Source organism: Pseudovirgaria hyperparasitica, assembly GCF_010093815.1.
Source record: "Pseudovirgaria hyperparasitica strain CBS 121739 unplaced genomic scaffold EJ05scaffold_4, whole genome shotgun sequence".
Taxonomy (NCBI): Eukaryota; Fungi; Ascomycota; class Dothideomycetes; order Acrospermales; family Acrospermaceae; genus Pseudovirgaria; species Pseudovirgaria hyperparasitica.
In genome coordinates this window covers 1,528,589-1,546,088 of record NW_022985552.1, presented here as the reverse complement: position 1 = coordinate 1,546,088, position 17,500 = coordinate 1,528,589, and the positions used below count along the sequence as shown (strand labels likewise).

At 48.2% G+C, this 17,500-nt stretch overlaps 8 protein-coding genes across 8 annotated transcripts; 2 read left to right on the top strand and 6 right to left on the bottom strand.

The window, feature by feature from the left end:
• Positions 1–87: 87 nt before the first annotated feature.
• EJ05DRAFT_536640 (uncharacterized protein) lies at positions 88–1,523 on the bottom strand. The gene is made up of 3 exons (XM_033749329.1): positions 916–1,523; positions 465–862; positions 88–403 (listed from the first exon to the last, which is right to left on the bottom strand). The coding sequence occupies exons 1-3, from the start codon at positions 1,240–1,242 to the stop codon at positions 328–330; spliced, it is 801 nt and encodes a 266-aa protein (XP_033603002.1). The 5' UTR covers positions 1,243–1,523; the 3' UTR covers positions 88–327.
• Positions 1,524–1,713: 190 nt separating this feature from the next.
• Positions 1,714–3,151, bottom strand: EJ05DRAFT_450272 (uncharacterized protein). Its single transcript, XM_033742367.1, has one exon. The coding sequence runs from the start codon at positions 2,748–2,750 to the stop codon at positions 1,971–1,973; it is 780 nt and encodes a 259-aa protein (XP_033603000.1). The 5' UTR covers positions 2,751–3,151; the 3' UTR covers positions 1,714–1,970.
• Positions 2,805–3,032, bottom strand: EJ05DRAFT_428851 (uncharacterized protein; the record flags this gene model as incomplete). The annotated part of the gene is made up of 1 exon (XM_033741529.1): positions 2,805–3,032. A coding segment is annotated over one exon (228 nt), but the record flags the coding sequence as incomplete, so codon positions are not given.
• A 225-nt stretch (positions 3,152–3,376) lies between the features above and the next one.
• EJ05DRAFT_531058 (peptidyl-tRNA hydrolase) lies at positions 3,377–4,166 on the top strand. The gene is made up of 2 exons (XM_033749000.1): positions 3,377–3,770; positions 3,821–4,166. Exons 1-2 carry the CDS (start codon positions 3,458–3,460, stop codon positions 4,126–4,128), a joined length of 621 nt encoding a protein of 206 aa, XP_033602999.1. The 5' UTR covers positions 3,377–3,457; the 3' UTR covers positions 4,129–4,166.
• Positions 4,167–4,764: 598 nt separating this feature from the next.
• On the top strand, positions 4,765–6,952 carry EJ05DRAFT_474413 (uncharacterized protein). The gene has a single exon (XM_033743599.1). The coding sequence runs from the start codon at positions 4,872–4,874 to the stop codon at positions 6,837–6,839; it is 1,968 nt and encodes a 655-aa protein (XP_033602998.1). The 5' UTR covers positions 4,765–4,871; the 3' UTR covers positions 6,840–6,952.
• Positions 6,953–7,432: 480 nt separating this feature from the next.
• On the bottom strand, positions 7,433–8,771 carry EJ05DRAFT_509072 (RCC1/BLIP-II; the record flags this gene model as incomplete). Its single annotated transcript, XM_033748069.1, has 2 exons — positions 7,433–8,567; positions 8,648–8,771. 2 exons carry the CDS (start codon positions 8,769–8,771, stop codon positions 7,513–7,515), a joined length of 1,179 nt encoding a protein of 392 aa, XP_033602997.1. The 3' UTR covers positions 7,433–7,512.
• Positions 8,772–10,675: 1,904 nt separating this feature from the next.
• Positions 10,676–12,750, bottom strand: EJ05DRAFT_288556 (uncharacterized protein). The gene is made up of 4 exons (XM_033740502.1): positions 12,578–12,750; positions 11,985–12,517; positions 11,647–11,929; positions 10,676–11,598 (listed from the first exon to the last, which is right to left on the bottom strand). Exons 1-4 carry the CDS (start codon positions 12,579–12,581, stop codon positions 11,156–11,158), a joined length of 1,263 nt encoding a protein of 420 aa, XP_033602996.1. The 5' UTR covers positions 12,582–12,750; the 3' UTR covers positions 10,676–11,155.
• Positions 12,751–13,541: 791 nt separating this feature from the next.
• EJ05DRAFT_498505 (DUF663-domain-containing protein) lies at positions 13,542–17,218 on the bottom strand (the record flags this gene model as incomplete). Its single annotated transcript, XM_033746694.1, has 4 exons — positions 13,542–16,844; positions 16,899–16,988; positions 17,039–17,109; positions 17,158–17,218. 4 exons carry the CDS (start codon positions 17,216–17,218, stop codon positions 13,542–13,544), a joined length of 3,525 nt encoding a protein of 1,174 aa, XP_033602995.1.
• Positions 17,219–17,500: the final 282 nt, after the last annotated feature.

Genomic DNA, 17,500 nt, shown 5'->3' with positions numbered 1-17,500 from the left:
GGGCCGTACTACTGTAGTGAAATATGGCTTAGTCATCCGCACTCCAACTTGAACTTTACTAAAATGCTCAGTATGGCTACTTGCATGCAGTGGTTGGGCAGGCCAATCAACAATTATATATTAATTGAACTGTATGCGTTGATCATCTACATATATTATAGCACAATTTTCCTTCTCCGCTGTGGTATGTCTAGAATTGTCCACTGATACAATACCGTCTTAATCGTATCCAGTTGGTACAGCCTTAGATGATAGATGGGGGTTTAGGTCGTCGACTTCATTCCTCGGTTATAGAGTGAGATGGCGCAGCACCGTGGATGAGTGGTATCACCTAGCGGGAGCAGCTCCTGCGGGGGCAGCACCAGCTGTTCCAGCACCACGATTTGGATTCATCCTTCGTCCCCTGAGAACGTGTATTAGTTCAGACGCACAGTATAATTCGATTGAAACAATGTGGTACTCACATGAAAGAACGGCTCAAGAATGAGATTATAATCATTGGTGCCCATGATGGCAGTTTAGAGAAACCCCAGCTAACGTAGGCAAGTGGAATATCAAGACCGAATTGCGCTAAAAGACCGTCGAACGGATGATATGGTCCCTCATACGGCTTGAAATCCTGGTAGCCCTTCTCGGCAACGAGCTTGGTGATCTCGCGAGCGGTGATGGAGGTGCGGTTCATGGGAATATAATATACAGTGGTTGAGGGTTTGGATTGATCAGGCAGAGGCTTCGGGAGAAGGATGTAGTAAAGAGCCGGAGGACCAACAGCCCAGGCATTGCAGAGTATTGGATCTTCTTCACAATCGAGAATTGCAAAGTTGGGACGCTTCGGGTTGGGAGACATGAGTGCGACAGATTCCTATTACTGTTAGCTACTGTACAATGTTATGTACGTAGAATAGCATGACATACGTTCCATGCTTTCGTCGCATTGGCGCATCGTCCGAAGCAGGTCGTGTTACCGCCAGTGACGTACACTACCCATTCTTCAGGACCTTCGCTCAGCGCTGATGTAGGACGAATTACGGTCTTCCAGTTCTCCCGGTTGATAGGTGAGACCACAGCAGAGGCAACCTTCGCAGCGCCGGCGTCAATTAGGTGGGACGGCGCGGGAACAGCAGAGGACACGTAAGACTGAGCCTTGTTAAACCATCCCTTGACCTTGTCTGCAAGCGGAGCTTGCTCCTCAGCAACAGCGAGCGCAGACAACGCAAATACCAGAGTTGAGGAAAAACGCATGGTTATTGGATGCGCACTTTTCTGAGTTTGGGCGTGCGAAAGAGGTTGAAGTCGAGATGGACGCCTGATAGAAACTATGCGGATGCTGTAAGCATGCAGGCGACACGCGGGATTGGTGAGGAGCGCGACGAATCAGCACAGAGTAAGATGACCACCAGGCTATCCTTCAATCTAGGGATGATATGGAGAGAGTCAAATGGCAAGAGAGAGTGGTCGAAAGTATTAAGGTGATAAAAAGAAGGTTTGAGAGTGAACTATGGATTGTTCAAGGAACATTGTTATCGCAAGGCGATGCAAATAGCTCGACTCTGGGGCAGCTCGAAGTGCTTACGGAACGCCAAGACTTTGTCAGGCAGATGATCGCCCTATACCATGCAATGCTAGGTAAAGATAAGTTCGCATCAGGGAACATTTAGTAATGTTAGTACAATTTTGGAAATTGCAAATACAATTCTATAACTCAACCAAATTCCTGAAACGACATTTCATTGGGCCAGCTGTCAATTCTTTCACACCAAGCAAACATCGCGAGTATCAGCCACGCAGGACAAACTTCTTCAAAGCTAAACCAGTCGAAAGCGAGAACATGCGAAGGGTGGTCAAAGTATTGCTGCACGAGCAAATTATGTTCGTCTAACTCGTATGAAATACAGGAGGGGATGAAAGGAACTATTATATACAGCAGGTCCACTCGTAACAGCTCACAGGATATTCCTCACTCTGTAGCATCACTTTTTAAATATTGTATGTTCCTTGCTCACTCGTGAGAAAAAATCCTTAAGTTTCTGCCCCACCGTACGTGTGTCCTGTCCAGATGGGCCTGAGACAGGCGCGGGTTGCTCCATCACAGATGGCTCCAATTCATCAATCGATGCGTTCATTTCTTGTCTGTCGAGTGATCTTGGTCGGCCTTCACCGATATACCTGTGCTTATCCTTCAAGTTTTGCGTCCCATCCAAACGACCTGGTAGCGCTCTTTCGACCAGAGGTTTCGTAGCCGTCTCAAGATAAGCCGCATGTAGCATGTGGTGCTCATGATCTACCAATGACTTATTTGACAGGACCGTCATGTCGTACTTCTGTACTCGTCGGCCTCTTCTGCCATTTAGGTCATGAACCTTGATAATGACAGGTTTTGTCTGTTGTTCAATGTCCCTGAAGACTTTGTATGCCTTCTTTGAGTCCACGCTCCCATCGTTGATGTTTGATACCGCCTCTGCCGCAGCAAGACCGTCTACAGCAAGACCGTCTGCCATTTTAGCGAGTTCTGCTACTTCAGATTCTGTCACTTCCGAGAGTCCTGCTAGACCGTTCAATTGAACTTCTGCTTTCCCCGCAAGTTCTGCTAATTCGGCCCGTTGACGTGCTACTTTTATTTGGAACTGCTCCTTGAGATATTGATATATCTCATCACGTGTCATCCAGCCCCTCTCGAAACGCACGTTGTCCTCGACCCCCATTGCCTTCGCCTGCTGTCCCATTCGCATTCGTACGGACGGAGTGTTCATGATGATCCAGCGGAGCCTCCAACCAAACACGCCGAGCTCCTTTATCCGTGCTGGCTTGTCTCCGAGCAGGTACTCGTCTAGACCGCCAACCTTATCTATTGTCCTTATGACGCGGGCTGCTACCTTCAAGGGAATGTGTTGATTCAATGCCACCGAGAACAATCTTTTTCGTACGATGTTCGGATACCATGTCCTGCGAGTTTTTGTTTTTGTTTTGTCGGAAACATTGTTTCCCACTTGGACGCGTAGACCACCATAAAGTCCTCTGTTTGATTGTTTGTAGTGTCTGGGTTCGCCATATGGATATGAAGGGGGTTCAAGTCGTTGCCATAGTTGATCTTTGTATTCGACTGGCTTCGTCTTGTCTACGGCTTGAACGGTTGTGTAGGCTCTCGCGGTGGTGGAAATCCGACGGACGTTCGAGGGCTGCGTAAGCCTATATGGTAGTCGAGTGGCCATTACGAGCGTATCTCGTTAGTATTGACAGCCCGCCCGTGGCTGTCAGAGGGATGTTAGATGCCTCGATCTGTATATAATTGATGGGATTTCGGAGGTGAAGTTTTGCCGTCGCTGAGTTGCGGAGCGATTTCGCGCTAGTACGGTGGATCCGGCAGCGTCTTCAGCAACTTCAGATCCACAGTTGTCTATAATTATCCTAAACGTGTCGACTACACTTCCGCTCTTCAAGAGTATTCGAATCTCAGATCATGGCTATTTCTCAGGACCACATACCGCCTATACCTCCGTCAGCTGCCGCCCTCGCATTCGCTGCCGCCCTTGTTGCCGGTATCACAGGCTATTTCCTGGGTCAAGCTTCTTCAATAGGCATATTCGGCGGCTCGAAGAATGGTGCAAGGGAATTAAAGAGTCACACATCTGATAGCTCCGGCGATGAGGATTATGAAAAACTCCGCAATGAATGGAAGACGAGTGACGAGGACCAAGAGATCAAGGATTTCGCTGCCAATGAGGAATGCAAGCTTGTGCTAGTGGTACGGACAGACTTGGGCATGACAAAAGGTAGCTGTCTGCGTCAGTACCGCCCTCCAACTCGACTGACATCTCTACAGGCAAGATTGCAGCTCAGTGTGGACATGCGACCCTCGCCTGCTACAAGCACTTCCTACGAAAGTCTCCAAACTCGACAATGCTTAAGCGCTGGGAACGATATGGTCAGATGAAGGTGGCCCTACAAGTTAAGAGCGAGGAGGATATGGAAATGTTGCAGGCGCAGGCAACCAGCTTAGGACTATGTGCGCAGGTCATACATGATGCAGGACGAACACAAATAGCTAGCGGGAGTGCGACCGTGCTTGGTATAGGGCCAGGACCGAAGAGTGTGATAGATCAAGTCACTGGTCACCTGAAGTTATTGTGATATAGATTTACAAATATAATGACATGACGCCATGAAGTAAATGCTCAAAGTGCGCGAGAACATGTGAGGATGCGAGGAGTCGACGAGGCGCTCAGTCGATATGGCCGAATAACTCTATATGGTCTGTGAGTACTTTGGAGCTGACAGGTAGTAGGAAGAAGATGCCATAGGAACGGGATGTTCAGAATGTTGTCACGACCGGCTCAATGACTTAGCAAGTCAAAGAGGGCAGTGGAGAGATTGGTGTTATGTAGGCGGATGGTTTTCCTCGAGTCTCAAGAGCCAACGGCCTCGACCATGATTTGGAATATAACGCCCATCTTGCGCTTCACTGAGCTCAACCCTTACGGGGAGCTCAAGCTCCACGTTCGATTATTTCTCTGAGACCTGTCGCCCGGGCTGACATCATTTGAGGATGTCATCCATTTCCGGTGTGTAGCGAACTGTCCAGAAATCAACTGTTGGCGTCCGAAGAAGCTGTCAGGATCGCTGGACACAAGTCTGATGATGTGAAAAAAAGTCTGAGGGAAAACGAGCTCTTATAGAAAAAAAAGTCTCGCCTCGCGTGGCGCTAGCACTAGCGTGATTTTAAAGCTACCGACCACCCTAGTTACACAGGTCCACCTCCACTGTCAACATGTAGGTACGCAGACTTGCTCCTCTTCCACCCAAGCAATACTTCTTTTCCAGTTTGCTGCACCGCTCAAAGTCTGATCTGGACAAATTCACCCGGACCTAGCAAAATGGCGGACGACATCGAAGCCATGAACCGTGTGCGCATTGCAATGGGTTACGACCCACTTCCGGTGCCAGGTGCTCCAATCGTACATGGACCAGTCTTCAAGGAGTCTAAGTCTAATACCAGCCCCAACGAAGAAGTTGCCAGTACTGTCAATTCGCGCCAGGCCGCGGCGGATAGTAATTGGGAAAGACTGGAAGCTCAACGGCGAGCTGAGGAGGAGCGTCAGGCCAAGAAAGAGAGGCTACGGAAGGAAAGAGAACGAGCACAGCTCAGCGCTAAGCTCCAAGGTAAAGGTCTTGGAGAGGCGGACGAGAATGAGATGGACACCAAAAGCTGGCTCATGGGGCAGAAGAAGCGTCAAAAAAAGTTAGAGAAGGATAGGACACGAAAGTTGCAAGAGGAACTTGCTGAGCGGGAAAATCAAATCGACTATACAGCTGCAGATTTGAGAGGCGTCAAAGTTGGTCACGACTTTGAGAACTTCGATGAAGGCACAGAACAGATCCTGACCCTCAAAGATGCTGGCGTCGAAGATTCCGAGGAAGAAGATGAGCTCGAGAATGCCGCATTGAAGGATCAAGAAAAGTTGAAGGAGCGCCTTGAAAACAAGAAACGCAAACGAATCTACGATCCAAACGATGAGAACGGAGACGGTAGCAAGTCTTTACTTGCCCAATATGATGATGTAGATGGTCCAGCGAAAAAAAGCAAACGCTTCACCTTGGATGGTTCAGGTAGTACGATCGAAGCCGCTCAGGCTGCTCAAGCTGGTTCGACGACACGCAAAGGGGTCACCATATCTCTTGATATTATCAACGAAGGAACTGCGCCCATATCTGATTATGCTGAGTCCACTGGAGTGAAAGTGAAGAAACCAAAGAAAAAGAAAACAAAGCATTCGCGAAAGAAGGTGGTTGATGAGGACGACGATTTCCCGATGAATGGCTCAACCGAAAGCGTCGAAGCAGAAGCTATGGACACAGACGCACCAAAAAAGGTCATGTTCGACAGCAATTCATTTGACGATGATGATCTGCAATTGAAGCTAGCTCAACAGAGACGCGAAGCATTAAAGAAACGGAAGAAGTTGCGACCCGAAGATTTAGCCAAGCAGATTCGCGAAGAGGTGTCCGTCACGCCAGATGCTATGGACACAGCAGAGGACGGGGACGAAGAGGGACCTGGTTTGATCATTGACGAGACATCGCGGTTTGTCTCAAACCTAGAAAGGCCCGATACTTCACCCCCCGACGTTAAATCAGAAAGCCGCCCTCAAAGTGTCGGGAGGACGGATCTGCACGAAGATGTCAATATGGAGCTCAAGGACGATCTCGAAGAAGGTGAAGAGCTACCCGATGCCAAGCCATACCATAGTGTCTCCACAGAGGTCGGAAATGCTGGTCTTGAAGATGAGGCCACAGTCAGCTCCGGCATAGGTGCAACCATGAAGCTTCTCAAGGACCGCGGCCTCGTAGACGGCGCGAATGCCTTGGAGCTCAGTGAAGCCCAACGACGACGACAAGACTTTTTAGCACACAAGAAAAAAGCGGAAAATGAAGCAGAGCGCCAAGGTAAACTGCAGCGCGAGCGCGAGAGGCAAAGCGGCCGATTAGATCATATGACTGTCAAAGACCGCGAGGAGCGTGCCCGGAACACAAACGCACAGCGCGATCACCAAGAATCCCGCAGACTAGCCGAGATTTTCAGTCACGAGTACCGACCTACTGTCGAGCTAAAGTATCACGACGAGTATGGCCGCAGTCTAGGCCAAAAAGACGCTTTCAAACATTTGAGTCACCAGTTCCATGGCAAAGGCAGTGGCAAAGGTAAGACTGAGAAGACCCTGAAGAAGATTGAAGATGAGAAGCGTCGCATGGCACAGAATTCGCTGGATAGTAGCCAGCATAGAGCCATGAACTATAACGCATCGGACCAGACTACAGAGCAACGACCGAAGGGTTCGAAGTAGGCTTTGGTAGAGTGGCTATGTGAGGGCAGTTGTCTTTTGAATATTCACTATGTATCCAGCATTAAAGAAGGAATATAGACCTCTCTAAGCACCCCGTGAAAGAAAACTTGGTCCTGTGTATCGATGTTTTGGTTCCGATTCTGTTTGATTCTGGTGATGCATTGACATGACAAAATAGTGTCGTTGACTGCCCCATTTGCCTTTACGTGTAAGTGATGAGTATATAAAGATGATTGCCCCTCAATATTTTACATAGCATGTTCCAACCATGAAATAACAGATGCTAACTACATATGGATCATTTCACAATGCCACGCCTTCTCTTATACTTTAAATCCTTCCTGCAACTACTTTCCGGTTCCTGTGTGGTCGCATTTGGCTAATTTACGATATATTCTCCTGCCATCAGAACGCAACTATGTTTCTTGGAAATTGTTCGAGCTGGAGGACTGACGGGTATCAACATAACGACTACCATCTCGTAGGAAGCCGGGCTCGAGGCTCGAGGCCTCATACTACTTACCGAATGCATCACTTCCGAGGTGCGGAGAAAAAAGTTCAAGCATTTACAGCGTTATGCGATGAGTTCAAGTACGACAATTTGCATTCAATCCGTGAGTGGACTGGTTTGAAGGCTGTTTGAATCCCTCTACTTCAAATCCCTATCCATAAGCTAAACATTCGCTTCAGCATGACCAGAGCCCAACGCGATGTGACCCCTGATCGTTTCAACATAGGTTGTCTTGTCTCCACAAACCACACCCAAAGCTATTTCACGCAGAAGGTTGATCTCCTTCCAGTATGGTACGAAAGCTTCGGCGTCTCCTGTACCTAGCTGTCCATTCGTATTGCTTCCCGCAACGAATACTCGTCGATCTTGTGTGATGACAACAACATGGCCGTTTCCGACGGCCACATCCCGTATATCCATCGTGTCTCCCTGTTCGGACGGTGAAATGACATTCGCCAGCTTGACGTCATCATCATTGTGAGCTCTCATGTCATCGATCAGCAGGCCACGACCTGGTTGCGCTTGTCCCCAGAGGTATAGGTCTCTGTCTTCAGTTAGAGCCGCGCTCATGTAGCCTCCACTGGCGATCTTCGAGATGCGCAGACCCTCGAGGGCAGAGACACTTCCTGGGCTGGTCGGTGGATTATGCTCATCAACCGATCTGCCTAGAGCGCTGTGTGAGCGAGCTTCGCCCCATGTGTAGATTGTGCTTCGAACGACCCCGCGGTCGTTAGATTCGGTAAGGAGGGCGAAGCAGGTGGAGCTGGCGACGAGCTGGATATGGCGTCCGTTTCCTTTATGACTAACTAATGGTGTGCTTATGGGTCTAGATTCACCAGCTGTGCTGCTTGTGATTGCGAGGTTGACTACATGAGTGGCCTCAGAGATTGGTGTATTATACCAGTCGATGAAGGAAGTCACGTTATGGAACTCAAGGACCTCCCAGTTCTCGACCCGTGAGGTCAAGATCACAGCAGCGACATGTCCAGAGTTTATTAAAGCAATGTCCGCAAGGAGAGGACAAGTGCCGAGGCTACCTTGAAGTGTGAAAGTGTCGTTTTCGAGAAGAGCAAGCTGACCGAGCTCGGTGATGCCACCTCGGAGACCGTCGTGTGTACCAAAGAACTTGGTGATTGTACAGTTTCTCGGACTTGTAAGCTTTCTAGCGTGTCTTCCAGTCATACCTCCGTAATGGTACAGATGGCCGTCTCGTTTTACTGTAGACATTAGTCACGATTTTGCGAGATATCCTTTGGGATCTAGGAGGGATGTAACTTGCTCAGAGTATCGGACCAACCAGCATATAAAACACCAATGTTATCTCCTGCGTCCATACAGTGTGGTGTAACAAGGTCTCCAGCCTTTGATAATGCAATTTGTTCATGTGAATTCAAACCGAAAGCCCATACTTGTTGGGCCATGTTGTTTAGGGTTAGAGATCATCAGACCATTCAATACGGCTATTGTATAATCGTTATATGTACAACGTCGAGGTCTGTTTGTCTATTCGTAATTTAGATGGCGTTCGAAGCAGAGAAAGCAGAAAAAGCAAGGTTGGTGTGGTGCTGCGGGACCGAGCCAATTCAGATGGATCCCTATATCAATGGATGCAACCTTCAGGACTTTAGACTGTCAATCTGCCAACCCTTGTACCGTTACCACCTGCTATAAACAGTACGGTCACGCTGGAGGGAAAGTATGGATCTGAAGGCACTTAGATGTTGCGTTGATGTTCATAGGTTTACCAAAGTTTCAGATGACCCCGCATCAACTTTGGGCTAATTGATATGACATGATGCTGTCACAATAACTGAATTGGTTTCTGGATATATGAGGTCAAAGCTATGATGCAAGGGAAAGACATTTTTTAAACGACACAGATAAGAAAACCATATAATACGTTTTTAACCCGTGTGAAGCTCTGGGATTGAACACATCTTTGCGCAAATACTGCTGGAAGAAGTAAGAGATTATCTGATCGCCTTGTTCTTTATTCGTTTGCTTCACCAGGAGTATGAAATCTGCGCTGCCTGTTGTGATGTATGGAAACATCAAGAGCCTTAGGCGCGCTGTCAATTTTATGTGACTCTCCTGAACTCAAGCCCTAGGCCAGTAAATGAAATGCAAGACAGTGCCATCGGAGTATAGATAATTGTTAAAAGCATCGTGGTACACTGTCTGACCTCCCATCCTTCTTGGAGTCCTATCTTAAGTATCACCTCAATAATCCGTGTCGAAAATTCCATTAACACACCATCGTCGCCATTTGATTCAAATTTTGATCCTTTGCAGTCATACTATCCCGCGTACTAAAGAACAGATGAATGTGATGCTTAAAAGGTTGATATCGGATAACGGGCCTAGGTAGGAGAAATACAACCTCGTACCCCTCATTATCAGCCTCGATGGACCAACTATACAAATTGACCGACTCTGATAAACTCTTAACTTGTGCTTAGTATAGCCTACCTCCGCCGGTAAGTGCGACGCCGTACTTCCTAAGACATTACACGATACCTCCTAGGAGTATCCCATTCAAGTAGGAACATTTGGCTACCCGCTATCAGATCAATAAATGTACCTCTAAGTTAGAAAGATTACAGCAATGGGACTAACAAAACCTCACTCTATGACTGGAAATTCACTATCGGGAAAGAGTTACTGTGACTCCTTCCCTATGACAGCAGAAATGAATCAAACTATCAAACGAGCCATATTCTATGCAATGAACCAGTATCTCAACCAGCATCTCTCCCTAGATTTTCTTTCGCTCTTGACTCCAACTCCGGGAGGGTCGTGCCACCAGTCTAAATATATACACAGCCTGGAGTCAGTCTCACCTTAAGGTCTCTATGAGAACTGGCAGTTACCCAGGATATCTCGTCAAGTCTGGCGTATAGTGTGTGGATCCTGAAATTTCTCCCCTGAGAATCTCGCCTGAGAGCGGTCGCCATAACGCTTAGTGTTTTTCGAGGCCGGGCTAGGACTCTGAGGCCACTGTAATTAACCCTATTGATCGGCCGTCGCGTCTCTGGAGCATCGATAGCCCGCAAAGTGGTGTGGATGGAGTCCAACTGGGCTTGTGCTAGAACTTTGCGATAATTGTATACCCTGTCATGGCGGGGTCATGTCCTGCTTGTTCTACTTCAGATATGCTGAAAGGGGTGTTCATTCTGTGCAGGTGAGTTGCTGGTTTTGACAATGTGACCGTTTTGGAGGGAGTGTTGTGATAGTGAAGAGATAATCACGAGTGTGAGAAAGACTATATGGACGGAAAATGGCTTTGTGCGAATATTCTCTCCACCAAAGAATGCTCGGACTACGTCTATAGCCCAGGAATGAATGTTCCCTCTGCGATAGGTACAACTTATCAACTCATTTCTCTCATGATCAACCAAAACTTACATAAGGAATCAGTTTGAACGAGATTCCTCGAGCTATGGACAAAGCAATGGCGACTAAAAATGTTCCAACTTTGTGTCATTACAAAGTGTGACATTTCGACCATGGAAAACAGATTTGACCGATGAAAAGATGTAAGAATAATACGTGCTACACGCTAACGAGGATCTTCGCCTGTGAGTTATCCCGAAAATTGCGCAGCTAGACAAGCACTACCCGCGGCACACATGAAGAAGAACATGTCATTCATAGATAGTTACGTACATATGGCAGTTCTCAAAAATGCAGAACATTGCTCATACGTCGTACACCCTAGAGTGCAGACGGGTATCTCTCAACACCAGACGCCGCATATGCAAGCTACAATGATGCAAAATCTCTGAGACAAGATTGCCCAAAACTCCTATGCTTGCATTGGGTAATGGGGGTTGCAAAGCCCGTTTGTGCGATCGCCAGCGTCAAATGCGACCCTCTTGGATCTAAGTTCAGCCTTATATGGGCTATGCGCCTGGTTTGCGAAGTATGCAGAATTATTGGGACTGCTCATGAAGAGAAGGGTATCGACCGCATCTTTCTCGTCTTGCTGGCTGGGCATGCGGAGTATGCCTTGTCGAGGGGTCCTAGGTACACCATTGTGTGTTTTACCTTCTTCGACTGTGGACAAAAATGGTGGTGGAGTGTTTGTGGTATGTGCGCGTCTGTTCCGACGGGATGAGATTATGGGCGCAGCCGGAGCGAGACCATTTTCCTGAGTTTCATGTGATGTTTGAGTGCCTCCAGTAGTATTCAGTGCCAGAAAAGCCCGATGAACCGACGCATTTGAATGTGAGTCCTTGTATGTAAAGCCTGCCTCGCGTCAGATTATGATTGTTAGGCTGACGCTGTATTTCTTACTTGATGGAGTTGTATCCATCGAACGAGAGATGCCTCGAGACCAGATCTCGTGACCAGGTGAGTACTTAGGTCTATCAGCATGATCGGAGTAAGCACTTAACCTCCGGTTACGGGATAAATATTGCGGCGAGTCTGAATGTCGGAATTGTTCTCTATTACGGGGGGCTACAGGAGAACTGATTTGTGAAGCTTGTTCTTCGAGCTCGTCCAGGGTATGGTGCTCCCAGCCGTGCTGTACTTTGACCATAGCATAAGATAGTCTTGCTTTTAGTTGCGCGGCAAGCTGTTTCCAGAAGATCAGAACTATGCCCATCAAACAAGCCGATCATTGAACGAACCTCGCTTCCTCGGGTTGTTGAAGTTGAGTCAATACTCATGTTGCTGGTGCCACGCCTGTGACCACGTGCTTTTTCAGTAAGCGCACTGTTGGGGTTGTTGGCAATACTGCCTTTGACGGTACCACTCGCGGTTCGTTTATATCCTTGCACCAATACTGGCGCATCTAAGCTTATAGGTGTTGTGACTGTACTGTCGTTACTGCTACTATCTTCAGTCCCTGTTGTCGCACTGATAGGTATTTGTGTTTCTCTGTAGCTAAACCCTGTGTCTAGTGTAGGTACTAGCTCAGTATCTGCTTTACTGGTAGATTCAGTCTTTTCGTAATGCCGCGGCTGACTTGAATTGCTGATGGATGACGTGGGGGATGTCAAAGTAGTATCTGCACCATTAGAGGTTGAGAGACTGCTGGACGATGACAACAAACGGGACGCCGTAGTTGCGTTTGTGCTAGACGAGGCGGTAGACACAAAGGAGACCTGTGAGACTGGAAGAGTTTCTTTCAATCCCGTAGAAGCAGCAAGGCTGGTCGAGTCTGTATCATTCGTGAGAACTATGTTGAGCAAGTAATATTCGGTTTGGGACGCGATCGTACTCATGGTGGGGTAAGAACGTGCGGTCTAACCAGGGATCGCGGATCCGTTGATATAGTCGCTGCGCAGAAGGATCAGAGAGTCAATTGCTCGTATTTTCACTTTTCTTGCGAGGTCCGGTGGAGTCAATTATCAGAACGTGAACTGAACGCTATTGCGAAGGTCGGGTTTCACGTATACACGCCGAGAGGCGATCACCGGTGGCGCGAACGCGACGTCGTCAGCTCAACAAAGACGCGAAGAGCGGGGCCCGTAGTTACTGGTCGCAACAACCACAGAACAACGACCAGAGGTGTTCGAAGTATATATGAAAAGAGACCTGAGCCTGATACTCAGATGCTCAGATGTTCCAGTGTGAAGTATGGAGAGAGAGAAAGTGCGTCACGCGTTTGTCGTACTGGACAGTGAGAATCACCGGGACCGGGAAGGCGCGCTGGCACATGACCGGCTCGGCTAGAGTGACGCGCATCACGCTGTTCCGTGTCTGCCTGAGGTTTTCGGTCTCGACTCGGGGTTGAGCGTAAATTGATTGCCACAATTCTGCTGCTGCCAGCGTTTATCGACTGACACAGTGTTTTCAAACCCTTGGTGTATTTATTAACCCTTGACAGCGTTTCGCAATTGACTTTTAGACAACAACGATCACCCTTGCCATCTATTGCCCTTGTAACGCACGCTACGACGCGCGAGCGCAGGAGCCAATCGCACCTTGGATTCGAAGACAAGTCAAGACTGATAGGCCGGAAAGTGAACCGTTGTCCCTAAGCTGCAGACGATGCGCGTCGGAGAGTTCTACATGTACATATACATCCGCTGGATGCCGTTCATGCATGCAAGCCATTCCAGCATCGCATTTGTTGTTGTTGACCATGGAAAACGCCTAGAATGCTATACCAGCAACACCACTTATGCAATGCATCTGACAAAAAGTACTCAGGCCTAGATCACAATAACAGATCCCCAGTCCTACTTTCGCCGCTTTCCTCCACCAGAGGTGCTGTCTTGGTTCTTCCTCTTCTTTCCTTCTCTTCGCCAGTACTCCTCCTTCTCCTTCTTTTCTCGTTCACTCCTCTTCTCCTGGTTCTCTGCCACTTTTTTCCGATATGGCTCTTTGCGTTCTTCCTGCTTCTTACGTCGCTTCTCAAGCTTGTCGTTCCTGAGCGTTTGCAATTGTTGCATCAGAACCATTGCTTTACGTTCGTCTTTGCCTGGCAAGACGGCTCGTTTTTGCATATATGTCTGCTTCCGTTGCGGCTTGAGCTGGACGATCTGTGACTTGTACGGTAGATCAGCCTGTAACTTGCGTGGCACTCGAATGGGATTGAAGTGTCGGTCTTGGCGCTCGACAGGTCTATATGCAGAATTCTTGTCCTGCGGTGTCGGCATTCCGATGTCTTTACGGACTTCTCCTGTGAGCCGCATACCTTTCCATCCCATGTTCTCACCAGCTGCTGTAAGAGTCGATCGGTCAAGTAATTCGGTCACAACATTGTAAAATCGATGCGGCTTGATGGGATACCATGCTCGTAAGAAAACGATGTCGCTCATCAAGACTTTGTCCTCAAATGTCGCACGAAAGTTTCCCTCCGGCTTGCTCAAGGCTTTCTTAATCTGACCACGGATGCCTGATACTGTCCTGATGCTGGCACCCTCAAACTTGGCAATCTCAAGTGAAGTGCTGAACATGTCCTTCACAAAGGCGGTATTCTTAAAAATTTTATAAGGATGTCCGGTTAGCTTGAGTTTCTTGACAATTTCCGTACTCTCGTCCACGTTGAGAACTACACCAGTTGCCGCTATCCGGAAGCCAGGATTCGTGTTTGAGAAAGACTGAACACAGCAGAACCCAGTGTTCGGTGCAATAAGGGGCCCGTAGAATGTACCAAAGCAATGCATGTGTTCTGGTGTGTATTTTAGCATGCGATTCCGGGTGCGTGAATCTGATATGCTATAGACTGGCATAGTTTGGAATCGACGCCAGCCAAGAGAGAAGATCAGAGGATCATTTGTCTTCAAAATCTTCTTATGCCAGCGATGGCGTTTGATGCGGATTTGAACGAACCCAAAGCGTTCCTCTGTTGGTGTAAGTCCGCCAATGATGATTGGAAATCGAGGGTTAAAGTTGGCGCAAAACTCGTATGGCACATCCTCCAGTACTATTCGTGCGTATGTCCCAGCTTTGTACCCTTCGAATCGTGCTCTTGACAACCCGTCCATTTGGCTAACCTCGGCGTCATTTATATCGAGCTGCTTCCGCATGGCTGCTTTTTGTGCTTCGTACCACTCGTCCTCACCGAATTGTTCCTCATCACCATTGACCGCTGCTCCTTCGTTTGTCTTGTCTTTTCCGAAGCCTTCTCGATCTTCCTCCTCGAACCGCAGCTTGAGCTCCTCCTTCTTGCGGGCATTACGCTCTCGTTCTTCTTCTATAGCCTTTGAGGCATCTTGCTCGTTCGCAGTCTCGCCTCCTCCAAATTTCTGCCCAGTTTCGAGATCTTCGAATTCACCATCACCCTCGTCTTCGCCACCGAACGCCGAGTCGTCCTCGCCATTATCATCCGCGCGACTGTTAATCAGACTGGCTGTCGTAAAGCGTTGACGCAACGCTTCGATACTATCCTCATCCGCCCATTTACCCTCTAACATCTCATAATCATAGGCGGGTATCATCCTATCTTCAGTTTCTTCGGTCAATCCATGCTTTGCTCTTTTGAAGAAGTCATCATCTGGATCATTGCTACCCTCCCCGTTGACTTCCGTTGCTCCAGCCCATCTTCTCAAAACCTCGCTGAGGGATATTGACTCATCGTACATTAATCGCATAAGCTCCTTTGTTTGATAGGGTCTTTTCTTTCCGTGTAACCGCTCTGCGTTTCCACTAAGATTGTTCTTCCATTTTACAGCGCCACCATCTTCATCGTCTGATTCGGATTCCCCGTCGCTCAAATTCTCATGATCAAACTCCTGCTCGTCCTCAGAAGATAGTGAACCTAGATCAGAATCGCTATCAGCGAATGCGATGTCGTCGGTAGAACTATCGCCACTGCGCTTTGATAGTGTCTTGTGCTTAAAATGATCGTCCTCGGTCTCAACGCCTTTAATGTGGCCATCGTCGTCTTCGTCGGATGCACCCATCAAGTCTGCTTCGTCCTCGTCTTCGTCCTCTCCACTCTCGAAGCCCTCGTCCTCATCTGGCTCATCTATATCTTTCGCAACCATATTCGCGACTCGCTTTGCTTTCCTTCCCATGTTTCCAATGTCATCATCAAGGTCACCATCCACAATTGTAGTGCCTCCTGAATATAGACGCATGCCTGAATCCGCTTGTCCAAGAAGTCTCCTCCCTCCCTGCAAGCCAATCATGAGTTTTTCGCCTAAACCACGTTCTTTTCCGTCCTCGTCCTCATCATCGTCCCTGTCGAACGTTGAAGTCTTGACATCGATATATACTGCATCTTTATCGACAAGAACACCCCCGACATCAGACATAGGAGCAAAAATGATTTTCTGTTTATCTCCCAGTCTTCTTCTGCCCTTCTTGCCTGTTACTTTGGCGACAGCTTGGTCCATATAGGGAGTTGGACACGGATCCGGGAGCGCCTCGATCATGGAGACTTTCTGATCTCCCATGCCTGGTATATGTACTCTTGCACCCTCAGCAGGGAAGTTCGTACCGCGAAGGTAGCCGTATAGAGCGACAGTGCGGTCGCATTTGGGGTTTTCTTCGATTCGGGTAGGCGGTGTCATATCAAGGAACCGATCTACAAGAGAATATGGATGCGAGTTACGCCATACTAACGGTCGAGGGTTCTTCATTACAGATAGGAATCGCGAAAGATTCAGGATTTCGCGATCAGGGTAACGGCCATTGACTACACCTGATAAGTAAAATAGTTTCGCGCCCTGGTAGAGTTCGCTCCAAAAGCGATGTTTGAGCCTTTTTTTCTGAGCCTTTAGCGTTTCTTGCTTTTTGAATAGATCCAAGTGGGTCAGGATGCCGAAGACATTGCTAGGCATTCCTGTCGCAGGCAGGATGTTCAAAAACTCCATAGTCTCCATCTCAAAGCCATAGTTCCCATCTATCATGAGCAGAACATAATCTACTATCTTTGCAATGTCCATCATGCTTGCCAGAGATTCGGCTGGGCATTCTATGAAGGTCAGCCGTCGGCGCTTCGAAGTGACGACAGTAAGGGGACCAGTGGGCGCAGAGAGGGTTTGCTTCGTGTATCGACGAACGAGAGATTTTATAAGCGTAGTTTTTCCAACCTATCCTGATCAGCCATCCACAATTCGCTGGCGCCTCTTGTAGGGAATACGTACTCCTGGTGGTCCCACGATCGCAACGACTGTGGGTGGTGCCTCTTCAGGTAGACGGTCCACCAAGGGAACATGTAGTTTCTTCTCTTTGACCTGGCAAACCTATCAGAATTCACGCTTTGCTTTAAGGTCTGTGTTCATACATCGTGAGAGCGTGCAGCTTGACGCTGAAGCTTGCGCGGGTTCGTAACGGCGAAAGCTTTTGGATTGCGCTCTGTAGCAAAAGTTAGACCGAGCAAACAGGTTACGATGGTCAGTGTACCAGACGTAGATGCCTTCTTGTCTTTGGTCTTTCGGTGCGCCCGATTGACTTGCTCCGACATGGTCGCTGCTCGGAAGTATGGTGGTGCAGCACTCAGAAGTTCTGTGATCAATACTCATGGCGGAAGAAATTATTATTATGGCGCTAAGACATAATGAGCTAGTAACTCAACCCTGGTCTCATTGGAAGGTACCTAGCACTAGCCTAGGTACATATCACTATCTTATCGCGTGCCCCGCGTTGCACCGCCACGACGCGACGACGCCACGCTCTGCAGGCTTTCACCTAATATTTATGTATTCAAGTATTGGCCCGTGTCAATGTCGAGGTAGTGTGATTTGAG